The following is a 27,269-nucleotide window of genomic DNA, read 5'->3' on the forward strand; positions in this document are numbered from 1 at the left end:
GAAAAGTTTTTTTAAGAAATAATAAATAAATAAATGACATAAGGTGGTTGACTTCACATGCATGCACAAACTTCATTTAGCTGGAGATGAGGAGTTCCTGGAAACAGAACTGCACAGAAACCGCAAAGTCTCCATGGAGATCCAGTCCTGGCATTCTACATTGGCAATGGCTCAGCTCTTCTAGCTATTTCACATTCACTGAAGTCAAGATTGTCTCTGGCCATAATTCTTCTAAGTGCTAATCACAGAGTTGTTAGTCAAACATACAAGCTACAGGGATGTTTATAAAGCCTTTCATAAAAATCCAAAAACTTCCAACCATCCTTAACTGCACATTGATCTTTACCTAGTTTCCTTAAACAGTTCCTTGTCTTTAAGCTTACATTTTTTTAAAAAGTTTACTTATTTATTTTGAGATAGAGTGTGCAAGTGGTGGAGGGGCAGGGAGAGATGGGGGGAGAGAGAAAATCCCAAGCAGGCTCTGCACTGACTGGGCTCGAACTCACAAACCACGAACGAGATCATGACCCGAGCTGAAGTCTGATGCTTAAACTGCTTAACTGACTGAGCTACCCATGTGCCCCTAAGCTTACATTTTAAACATCCAGCTCTCCCACTGCTTCTTTCTAACAAACCCACCCTGTGCTGTGCATACATTTTCTCAACATTTGCTATCGAAAATACCCCACGCCCCACCGGGACACAGCAGTGACAGCAGTAACGCACACAACTCAGGATAACAGTTGAGCACTAACTAGCTAAGAACTTAGAATAATAGCAGTAAGAGCACACAGAAAAAGCTTAACAATACCCTGACGGACTCTGGAAGCACACTGGAACAGCTCAGCCTATATACCCTGCCCCATCAGCGCTTTCTAACTATACCAACATCTCTTTGCAGGGCTTTCTCTAGCCTCCAGAGCCCATTTTGACCCATCCTCACAGCACTTCAAAATTATCACTCACCCCCACTCTAAGTTACTGGTTAAATATCCCAGCCCCTTCGACCCTCCTTTGTTCTGTACTACTGTCAGATTTCCCCAATGGGATCAAACTCTAGTTCACACAGAAGTAACCTACCCAATAATGAGCATTTCCAAACCTCTCACCACCCCACCCCCCTTGGAGAGTTTTCTGGGATCATATCCCAAAGAAAGTACTGCATTGGAATCCTTGACTCAATCTGTTCTGGGAAAGCCAAAACAAGACAATGACTACAGTTTTATATATGCCTATTTATACTTAGTAAAATTATTTTGAAGACAATTACAACAAAATAGCACTGAACAAGGTTATGTTAAATGGGGTGTGTAATAGGTACACAAGAAATTGACATTATTAAAAAATTGCTTTTGTGGCATAAAACAACAAAACTCAGTAATCCTGCTCAGAAATCTCTACAATCAGAATAACATTTGTTTTCTGATCTTTTAAAAATAAAGCCCTTAATCCAAAGCTTTGATTTGGCGGGGGGGGGGGGGGGGGGGGGGGGGGGTAGTCATTGCTTAGCTTTCAAAATATTCCACACTGTTATTTTGGAAATTCCCAAAAGTATCACATTACAAAAAAAGACTCCTCCCTCCTCCTGCACTGTTGGTAGGAATGTAAATTGGTGTAGTCACTGTGGAAAATAGTATGCAGGTTCCTCAAAAAATTAAAAATAGAACTACCACATAACCCAGCAATTCCACTACTGGGTATTTACCCAAAGAAAATGAAAACACTAATTTGAAAAGATAGATATATGCTTCTGTTTACTGCAGTATTATTTACAATAGCCAAGATACAGAAGCAACCTAAGTATCCACCATCCACAGACAAATAGTTAAGGAAGAGGTGGGGTTATGTGTTTGCATAAGGATATATACATATACATACAATGGAATATTATTCAGCCATAAAAAAAGAAATGAGACCCTGCCATTTGTGACATGAATGGACCACCTAGAGGACACTATGCTAAGTGAAATCAATCAGACAAAGAAAGATGATTTCACTCATATGTGGAATCTAAAAAACAAAACAAATGAATAAAGAAAAAAAAGCAAAATCAGACCTGTAAATACAGATAAACTGACAGTTACCAGAGGCGAGGTGGTGGGGGAATGGGCAAAATGGGTGAAAGGGAGAGGGAGACACAGGCTTCTAGTAACAGAACACATAAGTCAGAGGGATGAAAAGCACAGCATAGGGAATAAAGTCAATGGTATTGTAATAGCACTGTATGACAGATGGTAGCTACACTTGTAGTGAGCATAGCATAAGGTATAAAATTATTGAATCACTATGTTGTACACATGAAACAAATATAACATTGTGAGTCAACTATACTTCAATTTAAAAAAGAAAGAAGGGGTGCCTGGCTGGCTCAGTTGGTAGAGCATGCGACTCTCGATCTCAAGATTATGAGTTCAAGCCCCACAATGGACATGGAGCCTACAAAAAGAAAAGAAAAGAAAAATTAAAAAAAAAATTCCTTTACCATTGTGCCTAGAAATGGTTGTCTTCTGAATCCACACATTTAACCTCTAAAAATTTATTCGATCAAAATAATCTGAATAGGTCCTAATAGATAAAGGATGCTTTAAGGTTATGTTCCTTTTCCTGCTCTCCTGAGTAAGACCGATTAAAGTATTAAAAGTATTTTTTTCCTTTTGGAGCACAGCTGTTATTTAATTTAGGTTAACTACCATGTCTTGATGTTTGTTACTGGAAAAATGTAAGAGCACTGACAGACAGGTCTAGGGGATAGAGAGGATAGTTTCTCCACACTGGGGTAGAGTCTATCCCCAGTCCCAGCAATCACACCCTCCCCAAACCACCCCGACAACTGCCACCACAGTAGGGCCAATGGTGCTATCAGCAGGAAGGAGAAAGCAGACTTGTGTTACTGCAATCAAGAACCGTTCTTTAAAAAAAAAAAAAAAAAAAAAAGAACAGTTCCTGCTGGCTCTAGAGGGAAAAAGAAGAGAATCTTTTAAAACACAGCTCAAGGGGCACCTGGTGGCTCAGTTGGTTAAATATCCAACTTCCGCTCAGGTCATGATATCACAGTTTGTGAATTCGAGCCCAACATGGGGTTCCGCACTGACGGTGCAGAGCCTGATTGGGTTTCTCTCTCTCACTCTCTCTCTGCTCCTCCCCCACTCATGCTTTCTCTCTCAAAACAAATAAATAAACTTAAAAAAAAAAAAGCTGTAAAACACAGCTCAAGCCTCTTCTCATTCATTCAGAGGCATCCATCTTTGAGTGTCCATGACATTCACTGATAAGCCCCTCTATTACTGAATAAAGATAGAGATAGAGACAGAGATATAGAGATAGAGATATATCACCCAGTTCTGTGGGCTCCTGTCACTTCGCAGAGATCTGGGTCAAGTGTGAAATCTCTGCTGCAGTTCTTGCAGCAGCCAGTGCAAGGATGAAACCATGAAATGCACTCAAACATACCCTATGTGAATCTGTGCTTCAAGCCCTTTCAGTCACAATAGTTTAAAATTAGAATATATTAACAGTGAAGTTAAAATCCCAACCTCAATTGTGTTTGCTAGCTAAATTCTAAGCTTTTTTGACAGTTTATTGTCAAAAAGGAAATAAATGAATGTTAAGAGGATTCAGTTTCATGCACAAGGTGCTTCCAACAAGCTATCTGATGACAGGACTACAATAAAAAATTCCAAGAGCAGACTGAGAACAGCTCCCCAAAATGTAAAACCATAATGTTAATTCTGTTATACATTCATGTCAAAGCAATTCTTCCTCAGCACCTATAAAAGACTGTGAAAATCAGAATGCTTTTCAGTACAAGTCACACACACCAAATCTAGTTCCTAAAATATTTGGCAATCTTCGTCTTTAGTGCCTTCAATTCAGGAAGCAATACTCCCCTTAAAAGGTGTTCTGTAATGGGGCACCTGGGTGGGTCAGTTGGTTAAGCAGCTGACTTCAGCTCAGGTCATGATCTCACAGTTTGTGGGTTCGTGCCCCACATCAGGCTCTGTGCTGACAGCTCAGAGCCTGGAGCCTGCTTCAGATTCTGTGTGTCCCTCTCTCTCTGCCCCTCCCCTGTTGTGCTCTGTCTCTCCTCTCAAAAATAAACAAACATTAAAATAATTTTTAAAAAAAGATGTTCTGTAATTACTTCTTACCAATAAATTAGGTATTCTTAAAAATAAACAAGACATCTCATTCTAAACTATGTCATCTGGGGTGCTCTTGAGATTCAAATTAGAGATATAGAATTAACTAGAATGTAGAACTTTTGCTTTGACTGTGTTTTAGTAGAAATAGGGTTTTCAGTATGTTATTAACTATATCCATTTATATGTCAGTATTCATGTATATAGTGCATTCATATATGTATATGACTATGTACCAAAATTAAGCTTTTTCCACTTGTCACTGTTAAAGTTTGAAACACACACCTACACCCACACCCATGCCCCTACACCCCCACGAGAAAGATACCGTAAGACAGATCGTTTTCACCACACTGGAAAAAATAATTTACTTTGTGTAGGAATTATGGAGTGACATTTCCATCACAAAATTCTCTTAAACTGACACTGTGTAAATGAAGAAAACGAAACCACATAATGACGGATTCTCTCATTACCTGTCTTCACTGCGATGATGACTTAATAGTCTATGCCTTCTCAGTCTTTCAGGGATGTTGCTATAAATCTTCACATCTCCTCCTCCCTTCCCCAATAGTACTTGGCTCAATCCCTTGTTCAAGGTAGTTGCTCAATAAATACTTGTTAAATGGATACACTAATTAATTCCACAGCACGATTCATACAAATGAGTATAAATGAGCAAAATGCAGAGAATGATTCAGCTGAGATGGTCCTAAAATGGAGGGTTTTGCAGAATCCAGAGTCTGTAATGATATTATAGCATTATGGATTGGGTATAAAAAGATCAATGTCATAAACTGCAGTGCCAAGAAAGTAATTTTACTTTCAAATTAGAACTTGAAGGAACAATAAACACCATCGACAGTGGGAACAAGATGTTTTTCTTCTGTGAAAACAGTACACTGCTGACCAAATTTTAATAGTATAAAAGTGAACTACCTGAGAAATGAAGTCAGTATGTGATATTGCACACTTAGAATGAATTTGCCCAGCCTGGCTTCCTCAGCTTTTCAGACTCAAAAGACAATAGGACCAAATCTTTGAACTGACTGGTGAATAAAGCACTCTAAGAGAACTGCTCTCTAGAATGTAAATGATACTAAGAATTAAAGGAGCTGAATAAAAGACCAAGAAAATAAAGGCAGAAATTTTTTTAATTGGAAATACATGCATATGGGGCCATTCGGATTTGTTCTTTTGATAACTGGCCTTATGTGGAGAACTTGAAAATGAAATGGAATCAGAATACTTTAGCTTCCCTGTTCCCAAAGTTTAAGTTGGCATTTTCATGAGATTTCCCTCTTGCCAAAAACAGTAAATAAGATATAAGCCTGTCCATTAAGCAAAGAAAGGCCTAGAAAGAAGTAAGTAACCTAGCAAAAGAAAAAAATCAAGAATAGCCGTTATAGAGCTCATTCTAAACATCCTTTCAGCAAGTCTACGAATGTGAGATTCAATTAAAACAGAAAAAGTTTAGTAGTACCAAAAATATCCACTATCTAAAACATAGCATTCATAATTAACCTAATACAATAGCAGAGAAACTAATGTCAGCATTACCTATACACAGAAACAACAAAACTTTTCATATAAAGACAAATTTCGACTTAAGTCATAAACATACGTAGGATACTCTACAATTACAGAAAACTTGAATCTGCTACCTAAGACTAATTTAAGACAAGCAAACAAGGAAGGGACGGAACCAAGGATGACAACCAACAGGTTAAATCTACAGTTTTAAAATCATCAGAAAGCACTGCAAAGTAGAGTCAATGATCTGAATACCTTTGTTGGAGCAGTATCCATGAAAAGCTAAAGAAAAAAAGAGAAAGAGAGAGAAGGGCGTAAAACTTTCATATAAACTAGAGAATCCAGATGAGACGCACACATTCCAGTTAAATATCCTTGTATTTAGGAAATTAAAATCAATTTTGTTTTGGAAAATGTTTTCTAAGGTAATCCCTGTCTATTATGGTAGATCAGCACTTCTAGAAATTAAATGACTAACCTCAGAAGCTAAAAAACAAATAATGTAAAGAAACAATATTTGAAGATTGGTTAGCTCCTGCCGAACCAGTTTGTGTCTCTATATTAATCTCTCCACTTTTTGCCCACAACCCCTGCACCTACTTACCTCACTCATAAAGGTGCCTGTCCTAAGTGAGGAACAGTTTTTGAAATGTTCAGATAAACCAGTCTATACATGCGTTTCATTCAACTTACAGATAATTATGTAAAAGTACTTTTAACGTGAAGGACCTGAGTAAAGGGCTTACTCAGATTAAAAATACTCTGTAGCTAGGACAGAAAGGAAAATGAAATACCGGCTACTAAAATTATTTTGTTCCCAGTGTGGTTAAAAGATGTACAGATAGAATTTCTTATTTATTCTACCTCCCACCCCTTCCAAATAAATCGGGTCTCCATGTCACAAATTGAGCATGGAAAGGCCCACTGAAAACAATTTTGTTTTACTCAAAATAACAACAACAAAGTCCTGTCTGCCTGTAATATGTGCCACCAGGATCAAATCTTTTGAATCTGTGAAATACTCTTTTAGAACGATGTTCTAGGCCACAGTCATGCTTTAAATTAACCACTGTGAAAAGTTTATATTCTATCAGTAAAGAATTTAATATATTTGATTTTCTATAACCTACCTGAGGCTCTCCCATGAGGCCTTTTCATCTTTACAAAGACATTCCCCAATGAGCTTAGCTGCAATTTAATATAATGCAATATACAAACTCTTCAGTGTAATAAAAATACATAACAATAGCCTCAAAAAGGAAGAAACAGCTTTAGTTTATTCTTCCTCTTACAAGGAATCTTTAAAGAGAAACCATAACGTTTTTCCCAAGACAGAAAAGCTTGTCATCACAGCGCCAAATCTCCACTGCTCTGACAAATTCTGAACCAGCCTCATCTGGAGTGCTTCTGCCCTGAAGATCATTCTCAGAAGCAGAGAAAGGAACACACTGCATTTTCACTGTGCTGATTCACTGAACCTTTTGTACATGCACACGTATGGAGGAAATGTTTGCTTCTGAGCTTGAAACCCTTCCAACCGCGATGACTGTCTGTCTGCCCTTAGTATCCCTGGCCCACTGCTGGCACACTTGTAATACCAGAGACCATTTAGGGATCCCTGGCTGTCAAGGAGGCACCAAGTCAGGCACTTCACATGCATCTGCTTCAGTTCACCCTCCCAACAACACTGCACTTTTTATTTTCAAACAGAAGAGAATAGAGGCTCCGAAACGTTATTAATAATCCAGCTGTGTTCAGTCTCGGTGAGGGCAGACACTAGCTTTCTCTGGTGTCCTCATGCCTAACCACTACAATTAGCTCTTCAAAAACTCTATGAACAAAGTTTTCCTTCCCCCCAAATTTCAACCACGATACGGTTCCTCTCTATACTAGTTATTCCTCAGACCCTCCAAGTTTTATTTTCTCAACTAACACAGAAAACAAACTCCATGAGAGCAGGGATTATCTTCCGCAGTGACCTATTTTTAGCTCTTGAGAAGCAAAAGGAAACCAAAAAAAACAAAGCCTGGCAGAGTAGGTATTCATTATACATTTGGTTGAATGAATGAAATACCTAGAAAATCTGAGCTGTGATGACAGCCGATTTGAAAAACAGGAGGACCTGAATTGTGTACGTAATTTACTCCTATTTCCAAATTCACTAGGCAATTATCTAAATTCAACTTCACAGATACTCCTCATGGAGCATCTACTATGACATCACCCATGCAGCACAGGACTAAATAGTACATGTTGAACAAATTTATGTACATAACTGCTGAAATAGCTTTATCTGCTAGAAAAAATAAAAGGCAGGTAGTATGGCTTTCCCAAAAAGAAACTGCATCAATTTGGCCAAAATTACTTATCTCCGGTCTTAGCTTCTGAGGGAAAAGTGGACAGTTGTGGTATTTCAAGATGATCTCTTGAAATTCTTTCAAATAACAAAACACCTGTCCTATCAATTCAGAGATCCCCAGAGACTATCTCAGAAACTTCAAGATATGTCATTGTTATGTACCCAGTGCCTTCCTTTCATTCTAAAAATCCACAATGCAGTTTCATTCCAGCTCTCCACAACAGGAATTGGGGAAATCCATTCCCATTTAAAGAAGTTATAGTCTGCACTTACTGGCAACTCCTGGCATCAGTACCACCTCTGTCACCTAGTTATTCCGCTTTCCCTTCATCTCTATGCCCAACCATTATGTCCATTGAAGCAGTAACAATGAAACTGGGTTAAGTTTTTGTGTGTAGTGCCCCACTGCCTAAGGAATTAAATTTAAAGCAGATTACTAACATGACACCATCAGAAGTAAAGATGCTGAAGATTTAAACAAGCACATAAATCAAGAAAAAAAAAATTAGCTCATGCACAAATTTCAAAGTATAGAAATAAGGCATAAGAAGAAAAATGAACACTACATACTCTGATGAGCTTCAATTACTGAAACTCAATAATCTACTACATCAGTCTTGAAGAAAAATGAATTTATTTCCTCCTTGAATCAGTGCCCCAGGTAACAGCATTATTTTTTTAATCAAGAAAAATATACTTCTATCATTGCAAACAATGAATATGCAAGACTATTTTACATAGTAAGCATTCAACACTTCTTGAATTAATGAATAAATTTTCCCTGCCCAATAACGTCTAGTGTGAATTTTTTAAATCCTAAAAAGAAAAGAAGCAGGGTAAAGGCAGTGCTGCATCTGTAATTTGATGAGTATCTGATACACAATAATCGGTGCTTTTAAATGACAATCCTGATCTCGACTAGAGCTTCTCCAATAAAATTATTTACTGTTATAGACTCTTAAAAAGGTAGACTATCACGGCAGACATTAAAAACAAAATTTATTTTAAGACAAACCACCAAGAATTGTTTTTAGCTAATAGTTATTACCAATTATTTTTACTAGTCAGAAGTTTAAAAAATAAAAAAATAAAGTAAATCGAAATTCTATACTATTAAATCCTATAAATTATCAAAAATAGAGATAATACAGTAGTTTCATAGTCTTTAATATTTTTTCCTATATTACCAAAGAGGAAAGGAGAATGTGCACTGTCATTTATGGTCCTATTTAAGAGATAGGAATATAGAGATCAAAAAGATTCAGACTTCTGACTGTTAGGAGGTTCATCGGAAAATCAAAAACCTATGTCCAACATTTTTCATTTGGTATTTTTCCATCTTGAGAGATCCTAATTCCAAACCCAACCAAAAACTCTCCTCTCTTCCCTTCTTCCCCAGCTTCCTTAACTGATAACAATTCATTCTGATTAGATCTTTACTCAGTATCTCTTTTGTGTTAATGTATACAATTTACAGTTTTTATGATCTTTTTTTTTAATTTTTTTTTAACGTTTATTTATTTTTGACACAGAGAGAGAGCATGAACAGGGGAGGGTCAGAGAGAGGGAGACACAGAATCTGAAACAGGCTCCAGGCTCTGAGCTGTCAGCACAGAGCCCAACGCGGGGCTCGAACTCACGGACCGTGAGATCAGGACCTGAGCCAAAGTCGGACGCTTAACCGACCGAGCCACCCAGGCGCCCCTGATCTTTTTTTTTAATATGATGCATGGAACCGCACCAGGAATACAGCTCATGTAAAAATCCACATCACTGCAAATGGCAAGAACTGAGTGAATGGTGAGAGGTGGATGGGGTCCATGTGGGAATAAAACCATCAGTCTACTCCTAGGAAATGCCCAGTGTAGCCAAGTGGCTGGCTAGACATACATACATACATACATACATACATACATACATACATAAGTAGTGACCATATAACGAAGGACTACAGAACAATAATAGGCATTAATCTATGGGAATTTGACTTAACAGATAATAAGTCACAATAAAAATAACAAGGCAATAAAGTAAAAAAATAATAATGTATTGAAGGGCAGAGTGGGCAGAAGTGATAATGTGCATTAATTTTTACAAACCAATCCCACTGGGAAAGAATCTTCATAATCCTATAACAAGTGTTGGCTAGGATGTCGAAGAACTGGTACAATGCTGGTGGGAAATGCTAGTGGTACAGTAGCACTGGGAAAAAGTCTGGCAGTTCCTCAAAAGGTTAAACATGGCGTTACCATGCAACCCAGCACCTCCACTCCTACCTGTATATAGGCAAAGGAACTGAAAACGTCCACGCAAAAACTTGTACATTAATGTTCATAGCAGCATTATTCACAATCACAAAAAAGTCCACCAATGAATAGATAAAACTATATATATTTTGGCTTGGTCTCTTCACTTCTCCTTTATTTTGCAGATACAGTCACACACGTAGGTAGACATATACACTGATTTTACTGCTGCCATTTGCAGAAACTGAAAACCTCCCAAAAAAACGATTGTAACCATTATATAAATCACAATTCAGCCATACAACGCAATACCATACAGCCATTAAAAAAAGGACTGTTCGGGGCGCCTGGGTGGCTCGGTCGGTTAAGCGTCCGACTTCGGCTCAGGTCATGATCTCATGGTCCGTGGGTTCCAGCCCCGCGTCGGGCTCTGTGCTGACAGCTCAGAGCCTGGAGCCTGTTTCAGATTCTGTGTCTCCCTCTCTCTGTGACCCTCCCCCGTTCATGTTCTGTCTCTCTCTGTCTCAAAAATAAATAAACATTAAAAAAATATATTAAAAAAAAAAAAGGACTGTTCTTGTTGATATGGCACAGTTTGTAGAAACTTAAATGTGCATAGAAAAAGAAAATATTACTGGGGAGACCAACTATATTTATATATCTCTTTTGGTAACATTCAACTTGAAACATGTTAAGGAAACAATGAGGAAAAAACAACTTGGGGAGGATGGGACCAGGTTGCCACTTAGGCTCAAGCCTTCCCTCCAAACCCAGTGTAAAGTAATCTGCACCATGCATCCAAAGTTACTTTAATTTGTCTTGTCCATCACCCTGAAGCAGACTGATTCAGTATCATTCTTCCAGGAAGCCAAGACTGTCACTAAGGGACACCTGGAAAAATTCCAGGCAAACTTGATTCCCTTGCTGCCCTTACACTTAAGCAGGATCCTTTCATTATCTGGGCTTGCAATCTAAATAACAGCATTTTGATATTATACAATGCACCAACTCTTTCCTCAATATTCAGCTTGGCAATATTTTCTGAAGTTCAATCACTGTGCTCAGGAAAGCCAGCCACGAAGGAGGAATAAGATTTACTCCAACGACTTTACTGTCAAAAACTTCTTTTTGATGGAGACAACCTTAAATATTTATCAGTAAGGAGCTGTCTAAGGGTGCCTGGGTGGCTCAGTCAGCTGAGCGTCAGACTTCAGCTCAGGTCATTATCTCGCAGTTCCTGGGTTCAAGCCCTGTGTCCACCTCTGTGCTGACAGTTCAGGGCCTGGAACCTGCTTCAGATTCTGTCTCTGTCTCTCTCTCTCTGCCCCTCCCCGCTTACACTGTCTCTCTCTCTCTCTCCCTCAAGAATAAACATTTAAAAAAATACAATAAATAAAATAAGGAGCTGTCTAAACGACTAAAACATATAAATATCTGTGTGTGTGTGTGTGTGTGTATGTGTGTGTGTGTGTGTGTGTGTATGTGTGTGTGTGTGTGTGTGTGTGTGTGTGTGTGTGTGTACACACACTTAGGGGCACCTGGCTGGCTCAGAGGATACAGCACAAGACTCTTGAACGGGGGGATGTGAGTTCCGGCTCCATTTTGGGTGTAGAGATTACTTTTAAAAAATAAGAAAATCTTTGAAGAGATATATTTTTAAATCTACATATACTTTATGGCTTTATTTTTTAAAACTTGGTCTACTTTGGCCTAAGCAGTAATTAAAATCAAATGCAGCAGGTTTGCATGTACAGAATAATTGTTCTGCTAAGAAATACTGTAAAGAAAAAACTGCAAAACAATATGTATGCTATCACGCTTGTGTCTGATTAAGAATATATAGGTGTATGCACGCATAGTCTATTTCTGGAAGGATTCACAGGAAACTAGGAACTGCCGTTGCCTCTGGGGACCAAGAGCCGGTGGCTGCAACCAGCTTTTCACTAGAAACTCCTGAGGTGTTTCACTAGAAACACCTTCAGAATGAAGAGTGCGTTACTTGCCCTAAAATTAAATGCTATTAAGCAAAGTTCCTTTGAAGAGGTATAAATAAATAACAAAGGCACAAGGAATATGTGGTGTCGTCCCCCACCCCTAGCCCTCCTCGGCGGGGCTATCTCCCGGGGAGTGTACAGCCAGGTGGGACCTGGTTTCAGCCTCAGCAAACTGGCTTCACCTCCAACAGCGTCACATGCTACGGTGGACCCGGGCAGGTGTCAGCCGGGGACAGAGATTAAGGCGACCCCTTGCTCCTCCCGCCGTGGTTTCCAAAGGCCACCCATCCAGCGCCGAGAAACCTTCCCCTGTACTCGCAGCTTTGTTTAAAACGGACCTTCAGTTTACAACTGTCCATCAATCTAGAAATCAATGTCTACTAAATTTATGTTTGTCTGAACACTTTCTAAATTAATATTCTGCCCTGTCCAGCTCACCTGGTTTATCAAAGACTCAGGGCGGGAAACAGTTTTTTAAAAATTCCACATGCCAAGCCTTACACATTCCGCGCCACAGAAAACAGACTGCAAACTGCCTCAGAATTGTAGACCGCTATGCTGTTTACAAAGCGTTTTGCACATACATCATCACATGTGATGCCTTCACACGCTTTAGTGTCAATCCTGGCAAACCCAACAGCTACCAAATTGGATGTATTACTCTTCAAGAATTGTAGCATCAGCACTAATAATAAAACAGCTACGAAAGGTCTGCTTTTCTACCTCCTCTGGCTGGCTGCGATTTCTCAAGTGACAACTCTGGGCATTCGGCACGCACAGCGGCTCCCAAGCCTTCAACGTGACACAATGCTAGTAGAGGCACGAGAGGGGAGCTAGCCCCAGGAGGCCGGGAGTGCTCGCGTGCACGCCAAGGAGGGGGCGCGGGCCGTGCGGACCCGAGCGCGGACGTGGGAACGCCGCACGAGGCGGGACTCCATTTCCTCCAGAGCAGCCGAGGTTGGGCGAACGCCAAGCAAACAGGGCAGCTGCTCCCGTGCCGGCGCGTTCCGCGCGCTCGGGGAATCCTCTGGGGTGATTCAGAGGTTCAGACTCCTGGGAGGGCCAACCGAGCTTGCAGCCCCGGGAGGTGCTATCAACCCGAACTTAGAAAAAGCCCGAGGCGCCGAGCTGACGCCAGCAATTTAGAAAGGTGACCCTCGGCCCATCTCGCTGGGGTAGGAGTGCAAAACGGATAAAGTTACAGCTCGCAACACACGCAGATGGAAAGTCGGGGTAGGGGGGCGCTCCCAAGGAGCCCGGCTGCTGAAGGGGGTGTGGTCGGCAGGGCTTTTATGGGAGTGGGGGTGGAGGCACGTCAGTCGGGCCCCGGGAGGCGCCTCCACAGACTGGGTGGGTGGGCTAAGACCCCCGCGCGGGGTGCCGCGTGTCTGGGGCGCCCCGCCACGCGCTCGCTCGCCGGCTCACCGGTGATGTCCAGGTACAGGTCGTCCTGCTGGTCCAAGCGGTGCAGTTCCTGCGACGTGGAGCTGCGGCTCTTCTTCACTCCATGCGAGGACGCCGAGCAACGCCGCGAGCAGGGGGGCGCGGCGGCCCAGCTCGGCCGCCGCTCGCTCTTCCGCTTCATGGAGGCGGCCGCGGCCCGTCAGGGGGCCACGACCATGGCCCCGAGCGTCCGCTCGCCCGCCGAGGCCCCCGCCAGCCCCGCGCGCGGGCGCTCGGGGCGGCGGGCGCGGAGCGGCGCTGCAGGGACGGCGGGCGCCGGTCGAGCCCGGCGGGAGGCGGCCGCGCAGGAGGCGGAGGAGGGGCCGGGCCCACCGCGCCTGCCCCGCTCCCTCCTGCGGCCGCCGCGGGACCCGCGCCGCAGCCCTGGCTACAGCGCCTCCTGCCGCCGCCGGCGCCCCCCAGCCCGCCCCCAGGTGCCCGCAGCCCGCTGGCGCGGCTGAGGCGACGGTGCTGCCGCCGGCGGCTGGGGCTGCCCGGGGTAACCGCGCGCGCCCACCGCGGCCGCGGACGCTGCTGCTGAGGCGCGGGAGCACAGCGGGCCGCGGTTCCCGGGGACCCCAGGAGGGCTGTTCCGTGGAGCTTCATTCACAAAAAAGGGCCCACAACCCTCCTCGGGGCCCGCAGACTGGGGCTTTTCATTGGTCAGTGAGACGTGACGTCACGCGGACGGGGCCTTTCTACAGGCAGGTACCGGTGACGCCATAAAGAAAAGTCTGAGTGGTTCCGCCAATCAAACATAAAAGTGTGCTCGCGACCCTCCGCCTACCCCCAACTTTTGTTTCTTCTGTGTTCTTCCAGTGCCAAGACCCGAGGTCGCCAACTTCCTTTAATGAGTCACCAAAGCTTTACACAGCCCCACCCTAGTAACTTAACTCCAGTTCTTTGGCATGTATATTTTTTTTAAGTATTTCTGGCTTTTCCCTGTAATTGCGCCAAGTGAAAAGGACTCTTGCCCTGGCTGCTGGCTTGGAAAAAGAGTATGGACTGATAAAATTGTCCGCCGCTCTAAGGTAAAGTTGGTTTCACAACTTAAGAACTATTTAAATCACCCATACTCTTTATCGACATATGTTGTGCCCAGCATTCAAAAAGACTAAGCCAGGCTTCTGAAGGAGTCGATAAACTCACCGTGGAAACACGATTTACGGTAGGGTTTGCCTCCTAGTTTGTCTTCTCGGAGTCCAGTACCCCCATTTAACTCAGTAATTTTACACACAGTTGCTGAGTTTTTCTTACCTAAGGTGTTGACAGATAAAATGATTGAAGTATTGAATGAAGCAAGTGGCGAATTTAATCCTTGAGCTTTCATCTTGCAAACTGTGGGGTTGTCTCTCTGTTTTTCTTCTGGGTTAAAATAATGCCTGGTATTTCTGAAACTTAACCAAAACTCGTTTTGGTGGGACTTTAAACAAATTTCCATGGTAACATCTAAGAAGGTGAATAGATTGGAGGGCAGTCTTAAATTTTCATAGCCCCGAGTTTTACATCTTGCAAGCGATTCTTAATTTTTCACCAACGTTTTAACGTTTTATCCTGCAGTTCTGCAATTACTGCCAGCCTCTAGAAGAGGAAGATAGAATTTTAGTCAATCCCCCTAGAAGCGTCTTAGAAATGCAAATTTTGATGGAGTACCTCCCAGAGGGGCTATTTGACTTCTATTGTTGAAGGCCTTTACCCTTTAGCACTGCTAATTAAGGAGGAAAGGGGGCTGAGGAAAAAGATGGTTCTGCATCACTGACTCAGCTGAACAGTCTGGAACTACAGATCAGCCACTTAGACCAGAAGCTTAGTAATCATGTTCTTTCCTCCCTGTTTCCCCTAAGGAACTCAGTGAAGGCCTTAAATTAAAAATGGTCCACCTGTTTGTCTGCAGGGGCAGCAATAAAGCACAAGACTTGGAAGCTTCTAGAATGCTATGCAAATGAGTCCACGTTAAGCAGAGACCTATCCTCCCAGGTCCTCTACTTTGACTAGAAAAAGGAGGCCTTACTGGCCTTAGGAAAGTAGTGGAAAGGCCACCTTTTCCCAGATCATCTGAGATTTTGCTAGAGTCTTTTCTTTTGTTTATTGAGGTATAATTGACATATAACGTTACATTAGTTTCAGGTGTACAACATAAGGATTTGATATTTGTATATAGTGCAAAATAATCACCACAGCAAGTCTAGTTAACATCCAAGTAGGTCTTGTTTTGAACAGTTAGATACTACATGGGAGTTGTTTTCTTGGCTCCCTAGAATTAAAGAAATTCAAGTACCCTATGACATTCTATTTATTTGAGCGTGGCTTATCTAAATGTCAAACTAAGACTGAAGTGCCAGGAAGTTCACTTACATCAGTTCATTTTCTTTCAACTACAAATTTAGTGTTTAGACTGGAAATTCTAACAAAATGCATATGATTCCAATAAATGAGGGAAAAATATAATAAGTACAGATAATTACACTGTTTAAGCATTTTCACATTTTACAAACAGAATTTTATGCTTTTGTTAGTATAACATTGTTAAGAGAGAAAGTATATAATTACAGTTTGTAAATTTGCAGAAATGTCTCACATTCTTGGGAATAGGAAATCCATACACTAAGTACACACACTGAAATTTTATTTTATTTTTTTAACGTTTATTTATTTTTGAGAGAGAGCACAAGCCGGGTAGGGCCAGAGAGAGGGGAGGATACAAAATCCAAAGTAGGCTGCAGGTTCTGAGCTGTTAGCACAGAGCCCAATGCAGGGCTCAAACTCACCAACCTCCAGATCATGACCTGAGGCAAAGTCTGACACTTAAACTTGCTCTCACACATCGAAATTTTAAACCCTGTTTATATTTTCTTTTTAGGTCATGTTTAGGTAGTGACAGAAAAGTGGTCTTTCTACGATATTTGTTTTCATGTGTGGCACTTCTCTTGAGTAATTTGACTCTTACTGACATTTAATAAGCTAATCTCTAAGCTCTGAGAAATTGGCCATAAGAAATGTAGTTCAGTTTGCTTGGTTGATTGGTTAGTTTATTGTTCACTGTTTGACCATTGATCATAAAATTTTAGAGCTTGAAAGCACTTTAGACAATATTTGGTCCAAGGCTGCCATTTCACAGTGAGGACATGGGAACCCACAGAAGTGACAGTGCAGGGCTGGAGTGGATACTGAAACATTCTTCAAGATTCCAGTTGTCTTTCCTTGACTTGTCTGAGCTTAGAAAACAGATGCATCTGGTTATAATCTTCAGCATTATGGGCAGCACAGTGAAAAGCAAAAGAACTAGGGAAGAAGTTCTCCAAAATATTCCTTTCTCCTAGGTAGATTCACCCTGAAAAGAATACAATTATAGAAGATTTTTTAGATGTATATTTTAGTTAAGTCATACTCTGAAAATTTGAAATCTTACCCTAAAATTAGTAGAAACTGGTCCATAGATACATTACATTACAATTTCAAAGGATAGAAGACCTGGCTGTCTCAGTCCCTAGAGCATGATGTGACCTTTGATTTCAGGGTTGTAAATTGGAGTTCCATGTTGGATGTAGAGAGCACTTAAAAATAAATATTTTTTTAAAAGTGTTTATTTATTTTGAGAGAGAGCCAGGGAGGTGCAGAGAGGGAGAGAGAGAGAATCAGAAGCAGGCTCCGTGCTGTCAGCATAGAGCCCAGCGCAGGGCTCAATCCCACAAACTGTGAATCACGACCCAAGCCAAAACCGAGAGTGAGTCCCTCAATGACTGAGCCACCTAGGTACCACTAAAAGTAAAATCCTAAAAAAAAAAAACTTTTTTTTCAAATGACAGTAAGTTTCAATTTCAAATAATAAGTGAATTACAGCTTTAATTATGTGAAGATAAGTAATTTTCTTTAAGGTCAAATTTCCATAAAGCTAAAGGGTTTAGGTGGCAGGTATATGGGAAAATAGACACTGAAGTCTTCACTAGCATATTTAAAAAGACTGGTTTAGGGGCACCTGACTGACTGAGTCCATAGAGCATGCGATTCTTGATCTTGGGGTTGTAAATTCAATCCGCATGTTGGGTGTAGGGATCACTTAAAAATAAAATCTTAGGGGCGCCTGGGTGGCTCAGTCGGCTGAGCGTCCGACTTCGGCTCAGGTCAGGATCTCGCAGTTTGTGAGTTCAAGCCCTGCGTCAGGCTCTGTGCTGACAGCTCAGAGTCTGGAGCCTGTTTCTGATTCTGTGTCTCCCTCTCTCTGCCCCTTCCTCACTCATGCTCTGTCTCTCTCTGTCTCTCAAAAATGAATAAACGTTAAAAAAAAAATTTTAATTAAAATAAATAAATAAATAAATAAAATCTTAAAAATAAATAAAATTTAAAAATAAAATGTTTTTTTAAATTTATTTATTTTTGAGAGACAGCATGAGCAGGGGAGGGGCAGAGAGAGAAAGGGAGAGAGAGAGAATCCCAAGCAGGCTTCATGCTGTCAGCATAGAGCAGTGTGGGGGCTTGATCCTACCAACTGTGAGATCATGACCTGGGCTGAAACCAAGAATCAGACATTTAACCGAATGAACCACTCAGGTGCCCCTAAAATAAAATCTTAAAAAAAAAAAAAGTTGATTTTATTTCATTGGATATTCTGGTAATCTCAGCATTAATCTGAAGTCCTCCATATTCCTGACCCTGAGACTGAAAATCTCTTAGAATTGTAAAAAGGGGAGAAAATGAATATTTAGAAAGCTACTACCACATGCTGGACACAGTGCTAGGGGTTTAGATGCCCTGTTAGATATTATTGTTTTTATTTTGTGGGTGAGGAATCCCTCATTTGACAGGGCAAAGCAGTTATCCCAGGTCCTGCAGTGAGTTTGGTTTGAAAACCCAGGGCTCTTTCTTGGGGCCAACACCATTCTTCATAGGTTGAGGACAGAGTTTGGAGGGATCTTTCCTTGCAGGTAGGTTTTGAAATAACCTGTAAAGTTATATAAATGTCATACATTTTTATTAAATTTGGGGACCTCAGACCACATGCTACCATTACAGATTTTTAAAACAATATTCCTGATGTTAATTTGTTTTTTTATTACGTACACTTCCTCCCACACAATAACAACAACGACAACAATAATAAATAATGTCATGCTGGTGTGGAAGAGGCTAGAGAATGGTGAGAATTCTGGTTATATTGAGTCTTGAGATCAGAGAACGACTAAGGATGCTTTTACCCCAAAGACTAGGCCTGTGCCAAGGGCACTGACTGAGCAGTACCCAGCTTATTCTCTCTCTCACTTTACCTTTTGAAAAATGCTAGCATGCATTTGACAGTCAGATGTTTAATGTATCAGTAGAGTAGAATTTAGTAATCTTGAGAGAAATGGAAAAGAATGCATGAAGATCAGCACATCCATGCTCTCCTTGGCTAAATGTTTCTCCCAGGATGAAATGAATATACATGCTCATCCTCACCAGTGGCTTCTAAAATCTGGGTCTTACTTTGTGATAGGGTCTTTTTACCTCAAAGATTCTTGAGGTATTTTTCTTTTTCTTTGTTTTTATCCCAAATGACCAAATAATGCATGTACATGTTATTGTATTTTTTAAAAACGTAAATAAAAAGCAGAAATACATACATAGTTGTATATATAAAATTCTTCTTCACCCTTATACCCCAATCCTACCCTACACCTTTAATAGTCTGTATTTAGATTTGAAAGAATTTTTAATAAATTGTTTCATAGTGTGCATACTGTTCTATGAACTGTTTTTTTTTTTCTTTTTTACTTAATACTGCATCCTGAACATTTTCCTTGTCTTTATAGCCAACTCCATTGACTCTAATGGCTGCATAGATTTCCCTTGTATGTTTTCCATAATTTATTTTCCTATGGATGGACACTTAGGTTGTAGTGGGGGGTATTATTACAAACAGCTCTGCATTGAATATCCTAACATATGTATATCCACAGGAGGTGGAATTGCTGAATCGAAGAGTGACCACTTTTTAAATTTTGATAGACACCAATAATATTTTAGAGTACTTGTTTCTGCACATCCTTGAGATCACTAGATATAATCAATATTTTTAAGTTTGAGAATAAAAAGTAACAGCTTACTGTAATTTTCACTGCATTTCTCTCATCACTAGTAAAGCTGAACATATTATAAAGTGCTCAGTATATTTTCTAAGAATTTCTTATTCATGTTGTTTGCTCATGTCTCCATTTGTTTTCATTTTCTTTTAGATTGGTAAGAGTTGATTATATATTATAGATATCAGCTCTTCAGTCTTGTTGATATTACTTAATCTTTGTCATATTGCTCTGTTCATGTTGCTGCACAAGTTGTATGTGTTTTAATGTCTGATCAATTTTGCCAGTCCTTTTTTTTTTAAGATTTTATTATTTAAGTAATCTCTCCACCAACATGGTATTCGATCTCATGACCCCAAGATCAAGAGTTGCATGCTCCGCTGAACCAGCCAGGTGCCCCTTACCAGTCCTTTTTTTAAGGTTTCTAAGTATTGTACCTTATTTTTTGTGTCCCAATATTTTAAAAGTATTCTTTATTTTCTATTTCTTTCAGAGATGTTGCTATATTTAGCTCTTTAATCCACCTGGAATTTATTTGGAGGATATAGGATAAAGTAGGGATCTATTCTTTCCCAACACTTTTTTATCACATAGCACATCTTTTTCCCATTAATTTGAAATGCTACCCATAAATATTTACAGTTCTCAGTATATACTATGGCCTGATTCTAGTCTCCTTTCTTTTTTTATTTGAGAGAGAGAGCACGCACACACATGCATAGGCACACAGAGAGAGTGGGGAAGGGCAGAGAGAAGGAGAGAGAAAATCCCAAGCAGGCTCTGTGCTGTCAGCACTGAGATCATGACCCGAGCCAAAACCTAGAGTCAAATAGATGCTTGACCAACTGAGCCACTCAGGCGCCCTGAGATTGTGTGCTTCTTGATGAACACAGCATCACCAGTAAAATAGGAGAAAAATAGTTACCCTGAATCCAATCAAGTCTTGAGATCTGAGTTCAGCTTATAGGACATATAAGGGGGAGGAGGGAACAAATTAAATGACTTCTAAGAAAACAGTGTAACATGTGAGACTTTTTACAAAGTCTGTCTCTTAAACAGGTAAATGTCATGGGAAAAAAACTGAGGTCAAGTGGATGAGAAGATGTGTGGTAAATGAAAAGAACCTTAAGAGCCATAAAACCAAATGCAATTCATAGTGTCTGGTCTGAACAAACCAGCTATAAATGACATGTTTTGGATAACTGGTGATATTTGAATATGGACTGGGCATTAGGTGATATTAAGGAAATATTGTTAAATGTTTGGGGTATGATAATAATGCAATGATGTAGAAGAATGGACTTATTCTAGTACTGTGGACTGAATCGTGCCCCACCCCTTCCCAGCCCAATTTATATGTTGAAGCCCTAACCTCTAATGTGATGGTCTTTGGGGATGGGGCCTTTGGGAGATAATTAGGTTTAGATGAGGTCAAGAGGGTGTGGCCTTCATATTTTGATTATCATTCATATAAGAAGTAGAAAAGAGATGGCTCTCTGTGCACCATATGAGGACACAGTTAGAAGGTAGCCATCTGCAAGCCAGGAAACAGAGTCCTCACAAGGAACCAAATCAGCCAGCGCCTTCATCTTAGACTTTCCAGGCTCCAGAACCGTGAAAAATAAATGTCTGTTGTTTAAACCACCCAGTCTCGGGGTGCCTGGCAGTCTCAGTCAGTAGAGCATGTGACTCTTGATCTCAGGGTTGTAAGTTTGAGCCCCACATTGGATGTAGAGATTACTTAAAAATAAAATCTTTAAAAAAAAAAACTCAAAAAACCACCCAATCTATAATACTTTGTTATAGCAGCTCAAGTCAACTGATAACTGAAGAATTTATGGATAAAGTATTTGAGTATAAAGCTTTAAAATGGTCTAGTAAGGAGGCACCCGGGTAGCTCAGTCAGCTGAGCATCCCACTCTTGATTTCAGCTCAGGTCGCGATCTCGTGGTTCATTTGGTCAAGCCCCACATCAGACTGTGTGCTTGCTGCACAGCACCTCCTTGGGATTCTCTCTCCCTCCCAACCACTTGTGCATGCTCGCTCTCTCTCTCTCTCTCTCTCTCTCACTCAAACAATTTTTTAAAGTAAATAAAAGTAAAATGGTTCAGTAAGTATATACTCTTTATCTCATTCTATCTATCCATTTACCTATGTATTTATCTATAAAACAACTATGGCAGAATATTAAGAATTATTGAATCCAGGTAATGGTTATTTCTTTTTTCGTTGTCTTTCTACTTTCTTATGTTTAAAATTTTTCATAATCAAAGCCAATTTTTTTCTCTATATTCTCTATATTTTCAAGATTTTATTTTTAAGTAATCTTTACCATGCTCTACTTACTGAGCCAGCCATGTACCCTATATTCTTACATATTTTAAAATTCTTTCGGGGCGCCTGGGTGGCGCAGTCGGTTAAGCGTCCGACTTCAGCTCAGGTCAGGATCTCGCGGTCCGTGAGTTCGAGCCCCGCGTCAGGCTCTGGGCTGATGGCTCAGAGCCTGAAGCCTGCTTCCGATTCTGTGTCTCCCTCTCTCTCTGCCCCTCCCCCATTCATGCTCTGTCTCTCTCTGTCTCAAAAATAAATAAACATTAAAAAAAAAATTAAAAAAAAAAAAAAGATAAAATTCTTTCTGTGATTTTGTCTGGGATAGTATTCAATTTCTAGATTAACTTGAAGAAAATTGATATATTTAAATATTGAATTTTTAAATAGGAATTTCTTAAAATACTGATTTTCTGTAATTAAAGGAAAAGGTATAAGAATACCTGGCTGGCCCAGTGGGAAGAGTGTGCGACTCTTCATCTTAGGGTCATGAGTTCAAGTCCCACAAGGGGTATAGAGATTACTTAAATAAATTAAAACTTATATATATATACATGTATACATACATATATGTGTATATATATATATATATATATACATATATACATACATGTATATATAAATAAATTAAATAATAAATTAATAATAATAAATTAAATAATAATAATTAAATAAATTAAAACTTATATATACATGTATACATACATATATGTATGTATACATACATACATATATGTATGTATACATGTATATATGTATACATGTATGTATGTATACATGTGTATATATATGTATGTATATATGTGTGTGTGTATATGTATATGTCTTTGAATTTATTTAAGTCCTTCAGTAAATAAACCATGATACATTTATTATGAGCATGATTTTGTGTATTGTTCCTGTATTTTACCACTGTTACTAGGAGAAGGTACAGCCTGATCCATAGGAATGCAAACTTTTTTTCGTTAAACATACACTTCCAGCTTCTTTTGTTCACAAGGGAGATAGTATTTTAAATTACTGTCCAGACTAATTTCAGTTCCTCCTCCTGGCTTCTTACAAGGCCCAGAGGCCTACTGGGGCAAAAGAAATTATACCTATTACTGTCTGACCAAAGCAGAAGCCACTACATCTGGGACACTTTCATTTCCACCAAGGCCCAACAGAACTTTGAAATTAAACTCTTTTCTTTATTTTAGTCTTGAGTTTTGGGCAGTGCAGTCTCTCATCACCTCATTTTTGTAAGTGTAAAGGAGGCTCTTATGAAGATTTATTAACCTTATGTTCACAGTAAGCTCTGGGGGCACCATAAGATTGTGATTTCAGCTATAGTAATTTCCAATGGGCTTTTAAAAATTTGAAATATAATAAACATGTTATAGAAGCAAAGATCTGGATGTTAGTTCAGTGAGTTTTAAAATTATATACCCCTGTATAACCACCACTCAAAACAAGATACAGAATCAATGATCCTTATAGAAATACCATCCATGCAATCATAAGCATGATTCCCTGTGTCAAGCCCGTGTCCAGACAATCCCCCATGCCATTCCAATCCATCTGCCACCCTTCCCTTGCCCCTGCTTGCTGCTCTCCACCTCTGACATCCCTTTGGCACTATACCTCAAGTTTCTGAACCTTCCCTCCCACCCAACATGACTGAATGGGATCGGCTCTGCTGGCTCGGGTCTTGGTCCTCTTCCTCAGACATAACTAGGATACAGAATTCGCAGACCCAAGCTGTCCCTGAGTTTGGCCCTTTCTCCTGGCTGCACCCCACCAGGCCTCCTCCCAGGGGGGCTTGGTAGCGGTAGGACAGAGCATGCTTCAGGTAGGAATCAGCAGAGATAATCAGGTAATGTGAAGCAGCTAATAGCCTCCTTCACCTTCACTACACACATTTGTCTTTCCAATTGTTGCAGGACAAGAAAGACATCCTTTGTCTGACTCTGCCCTTATCCACACAGTTAGAAGTAAATTAAAGGCATCAATTTCAAGTCACTTCTGTAGCTGTAAAAGTGTAAAAGCAATTTATTCTCTATCTCCTGTTGTGACTGGGAGAATATTCCCTGCAAAGACTTTGGAAGAGAACTGGCTACCAATTCCAATATATTGGGTGATTTTTCTGTCTTTTTGCTACAAATTTTCCTGTCTATGAGGAGGTCCTAGCCTAGTCTTGGTTCTCCCTCTCACACACTGTTTTCCATAGGAGTAGGGAGGGCAGAAAAGAGTAAACACATAGATCTATAGGTTTCGATTTTGTTTGTTTAAGTTTATTTTGATTTTTAAAATTTTTTTTTAACGTTTATTTATTTTTGAGACAGAGAGAGACAGAGAGACAGAGAGACAGAGAGACAGAGAGAGAGAGAGGATGAACAGGAGAGGGTCAGAGAAAGAGGGAGACACAGAATCTGAAACAGGCTCCAGGCTCTGAGCTGTCAGCACAGAGCCTGACGCAGGGCTCAAACCCACAGACCGTGAGATCATGACCTGAGCCGAAGTCGGATGCTTAACCGACTGAGCCACCCAGACGCCCCTATTTTGAGAGAGAGAACGAGCACACACAAGCAGTGGAGGGACAGAGGGAGAATCCCAAGCAGACTTTGTTTGCACTGTCAGTGCAGCTCCTGACACAGGGCTCGAACTGTGAGATCATGACCTGAGCTGAAATCAAGAGTCAGATGCTCAACTGACTGAGCCATCCAGGCAACCCTCACAGATCTATAGTTTTTAATTCTTATAGGGTAGGAGGTTTTAACTATCATTTTTTCCCTCTTCAGTGATACTAGAGCACAAATCAACAGATTAAGTTGGATTCTCCATTAACTTCATTGTTAAATGCAGATTCAAGTGAGTAGTGAATTGCTTTATCCAAAGTTAGGGGCTTTGCAAAGATAAAAACAGCTGGAATGACCCATAACATAGGCAATCAGCTTCTAGAAATTGTCCATAAAAGTGAGTTGTCATTTAATAATATTTCTGGAAAGAAAAATTATGTTTTCACATTTAATGTATTAGCTTAATTTTTTTAGCTTATGCATTATCAAATATATTAAAAAGAACATGTTTCTGACTTAAATCTAGCTGCCAAAATAACGTTAAAATGTATTTGGAAAATCCAAGTGAAGATGGGCGCCTGGGGGGCTCAGTTGGTTAAGCATCCGACTTCGGCTCAGGTCATGATCTCGCAGTTTGTGAGTTCGAGCCTGACCTCAGGCTCTGTGCTAAAGCTCAGAGCCTGGAGCCTGCTTCAGATTCTGTGTCTGCCCCTCCCATGCTCATGCTCTGTCTCTCTCTGTCTCTCTCTGTCTCTCAAAAATAAACGTGTAAAAAAAAAAAAAAAAGTAAAAGAAAAGAAAAGAAACTCCAAGTGAAGAGTTTGCAGATCAAACTTGTCTTTTGGCCACCATGTTCATTTTCTGGACCGTGCTCCACCCTGCTCCATAGTAAACTTTCAAGATGGTAAATCTGATCATATTTTATCAACTAAAATGTTCTCACAGCCCCTTGCCCCATTTAGAGAGTCTTGAATTCATCTTCTGGACCATCCTACACACTTATATAAGAGTCATCTTTATTATTATTTTATTTTAGTTTGAAAATGTCAAACCTACAAGTTAATCTAGGGGGGAACCATCTGAAAAAATGTTACAGACATCATGACCTCTATCTCCTAAAAACAGGAACATTTTCCTACATAACCATAATGTCATTGTCAAATTCAGGAAACTTAACATTCCTTGACAATACAATTATCAAATGTTTAGTTCATCTTCACAATTCACCAATTGTCCTAATAATGCCCTTTATAGCATTGGTTTTCCCTGACCCAGGAAGCAATCCTTTTTCTAACAATTAGGCTCAGGATGTGTACTTTTGCAGGAATTTTCTACTGTGATGGTGCATCCTTGCTGTGTCAGGTAAGGAGGCCCAGGATGACAGTTTGCCTTATTCTGGGTAATTAATGAACTTTGATCACTGGGTTCATTAAGGTGTTGCCTGCCAATTTTTCCCACTATAAAGGTATAACTTTTCCCTTTGTAATTAATAATTTGTGGGGAGATAGTTTAAGACCACAAACTTCCACCCAGTGATTTAGTACACATTGAGGATTCTGAATCAGTTGTTACTATAATGGTACAGATAGTGACTTTCTAATTACGTTCTACATTTATTTATTGACTTTCTATAGAAAGAGGAGCTTTATTTTCTCTCCTGTGTATGTATGTATGCATGTATGTATGTGTGTATGCATGTATGCATGCATGTAGGTAGGTGGATAGATTAATTTACTTCTAGTTTTCTATAATGGATTATAATCCCTTAGTGTCACTATGTATTTTGATGCTCAAATTGTCTCAGATTTGACTAGTGGGTAGCACTTCATATTAGCTTCTGTGTCCTTTTGACATGTCCCCATCAATTTTTTAGTGCTTTCTTACTTTCTGGCACAAGATTTTCAGGGTTTAACTTGTCCTTTCCCTGCCCTGGAGTCAGTTATTCCTCCAAGAAGGTCTAGCTGTCTTTACTGGGTCATAATATTTATTATTTTTAAAATTTTTTTAATGTTTATTTACTTTTGAGAGAGAGACAGCATGAGCAGGGGAGGGGCAGAAAGAGAGGGAGACACAGAATTGGAAGCAGGCTCCAGGCTCTGAGCTGTCAGCACAGAGCCCAACATGGGGCTCAAACTCATGAACTTTGAGATCATGACCTGAGCCGAAGTCGGACACTTAACCCACTGAGCCACCCAGGTGCCCCTGGTCACAGTATTTAAAAAACACTCAAGGCCTCTGAGAACTGATTCTAGTCTCGTCTACAAAATCTCCTGCGATTTCTTCACTGCCTTGTATGCTCTGCCACATACCCTCTCAGAGTCCCCAAAGTGCCATACTCCCCCATACTCTTGCATTTGCCCATGCTGTAGCGTCTTCCTGGAGGCCCTTACCACCACTTTTCTGTGTGGCTAATTCTTAAACGCTTTTTCACAACTATTTAAGTGTTAACTGATGTGTGGTCTTCTCTGACTGCCTTTGAATCCCAGCCTGACCTCTGCTCCTGGTAGCACTCTCTGTCACATGGTAGGAAAATGGCATCTCATTTGTTTTGTTTTGTTTGGTTTGGTTTGGTTTGGTTTTGAAGTAGCATTTCAGGGTGCCTGGGTGGCTCAG

General features: G+C 40.3%; 2 protein-coding genes across 13 annotated transcripts in view; both read right to left on the reverse strand.

Annotated features, from left to right (window-relative positions):
• CDC14B (cell division cycle 14B) overlaps positions 1-13,895 on the reverse strand; it is a 114,526-nt gene extending 100,631 nt beyond the window's left edge. For 4 of the 11 annotated variants that reach the window (XM_042913957.1, XM_042913950.1, XM_042913956.1 and 1 more), the window contains exon 1: positions 13,697-13,890. In XM_042913957.1, the coding sequence (XP_042769891.1) occupies positions 13,697-13,856 (160 nt within the window). In that variant the 5' untranslated portion in view covers positions 13,857-13,890. Of the gene's footprint in view, positions 1-13,696 lie in introns of all 11 variants that reach the window. The other 7 variants (XR_006196119.1, XR_006196118.1, XM_042913952.1 and 4 more) reach the window with 4 other exon arrangements.
• Positions 13,896-16,502: 2,607 nt separating this feature from the next.
• The window catches only part of PRXL2C (peroxiredoxin like 2C), a 36,031-nt gene continuing 25,264 nt past the window's right edge, over positions 16,503-27,269 (reverse strand). For both annotated transcript variants that reach the window (XR_006195979.1, XM_042913436.1), the window contains one exon: positions 16,503-17,045. The gene's annotated coding sequence lies outside the window, so the exon portion shown is untranslated. The remainder of the gene's footprint in view (positions 17,046-27,269) is intronic.

This window comes from Panthera leo, chromosome D4 (assembly GCF_018350215.1).
Source record: "Panthera leo isolate Ple1 chromosome D4, P.leo_Ple1_pat1.1, whole genome shotgun sequence".
NCBI classification, from domain to species: domain Eukaryota; kingdom Metazoa; phylum Chordata; class Mammalia; order Carnivora; family Felidae; genus Panthera; species Panthera leo.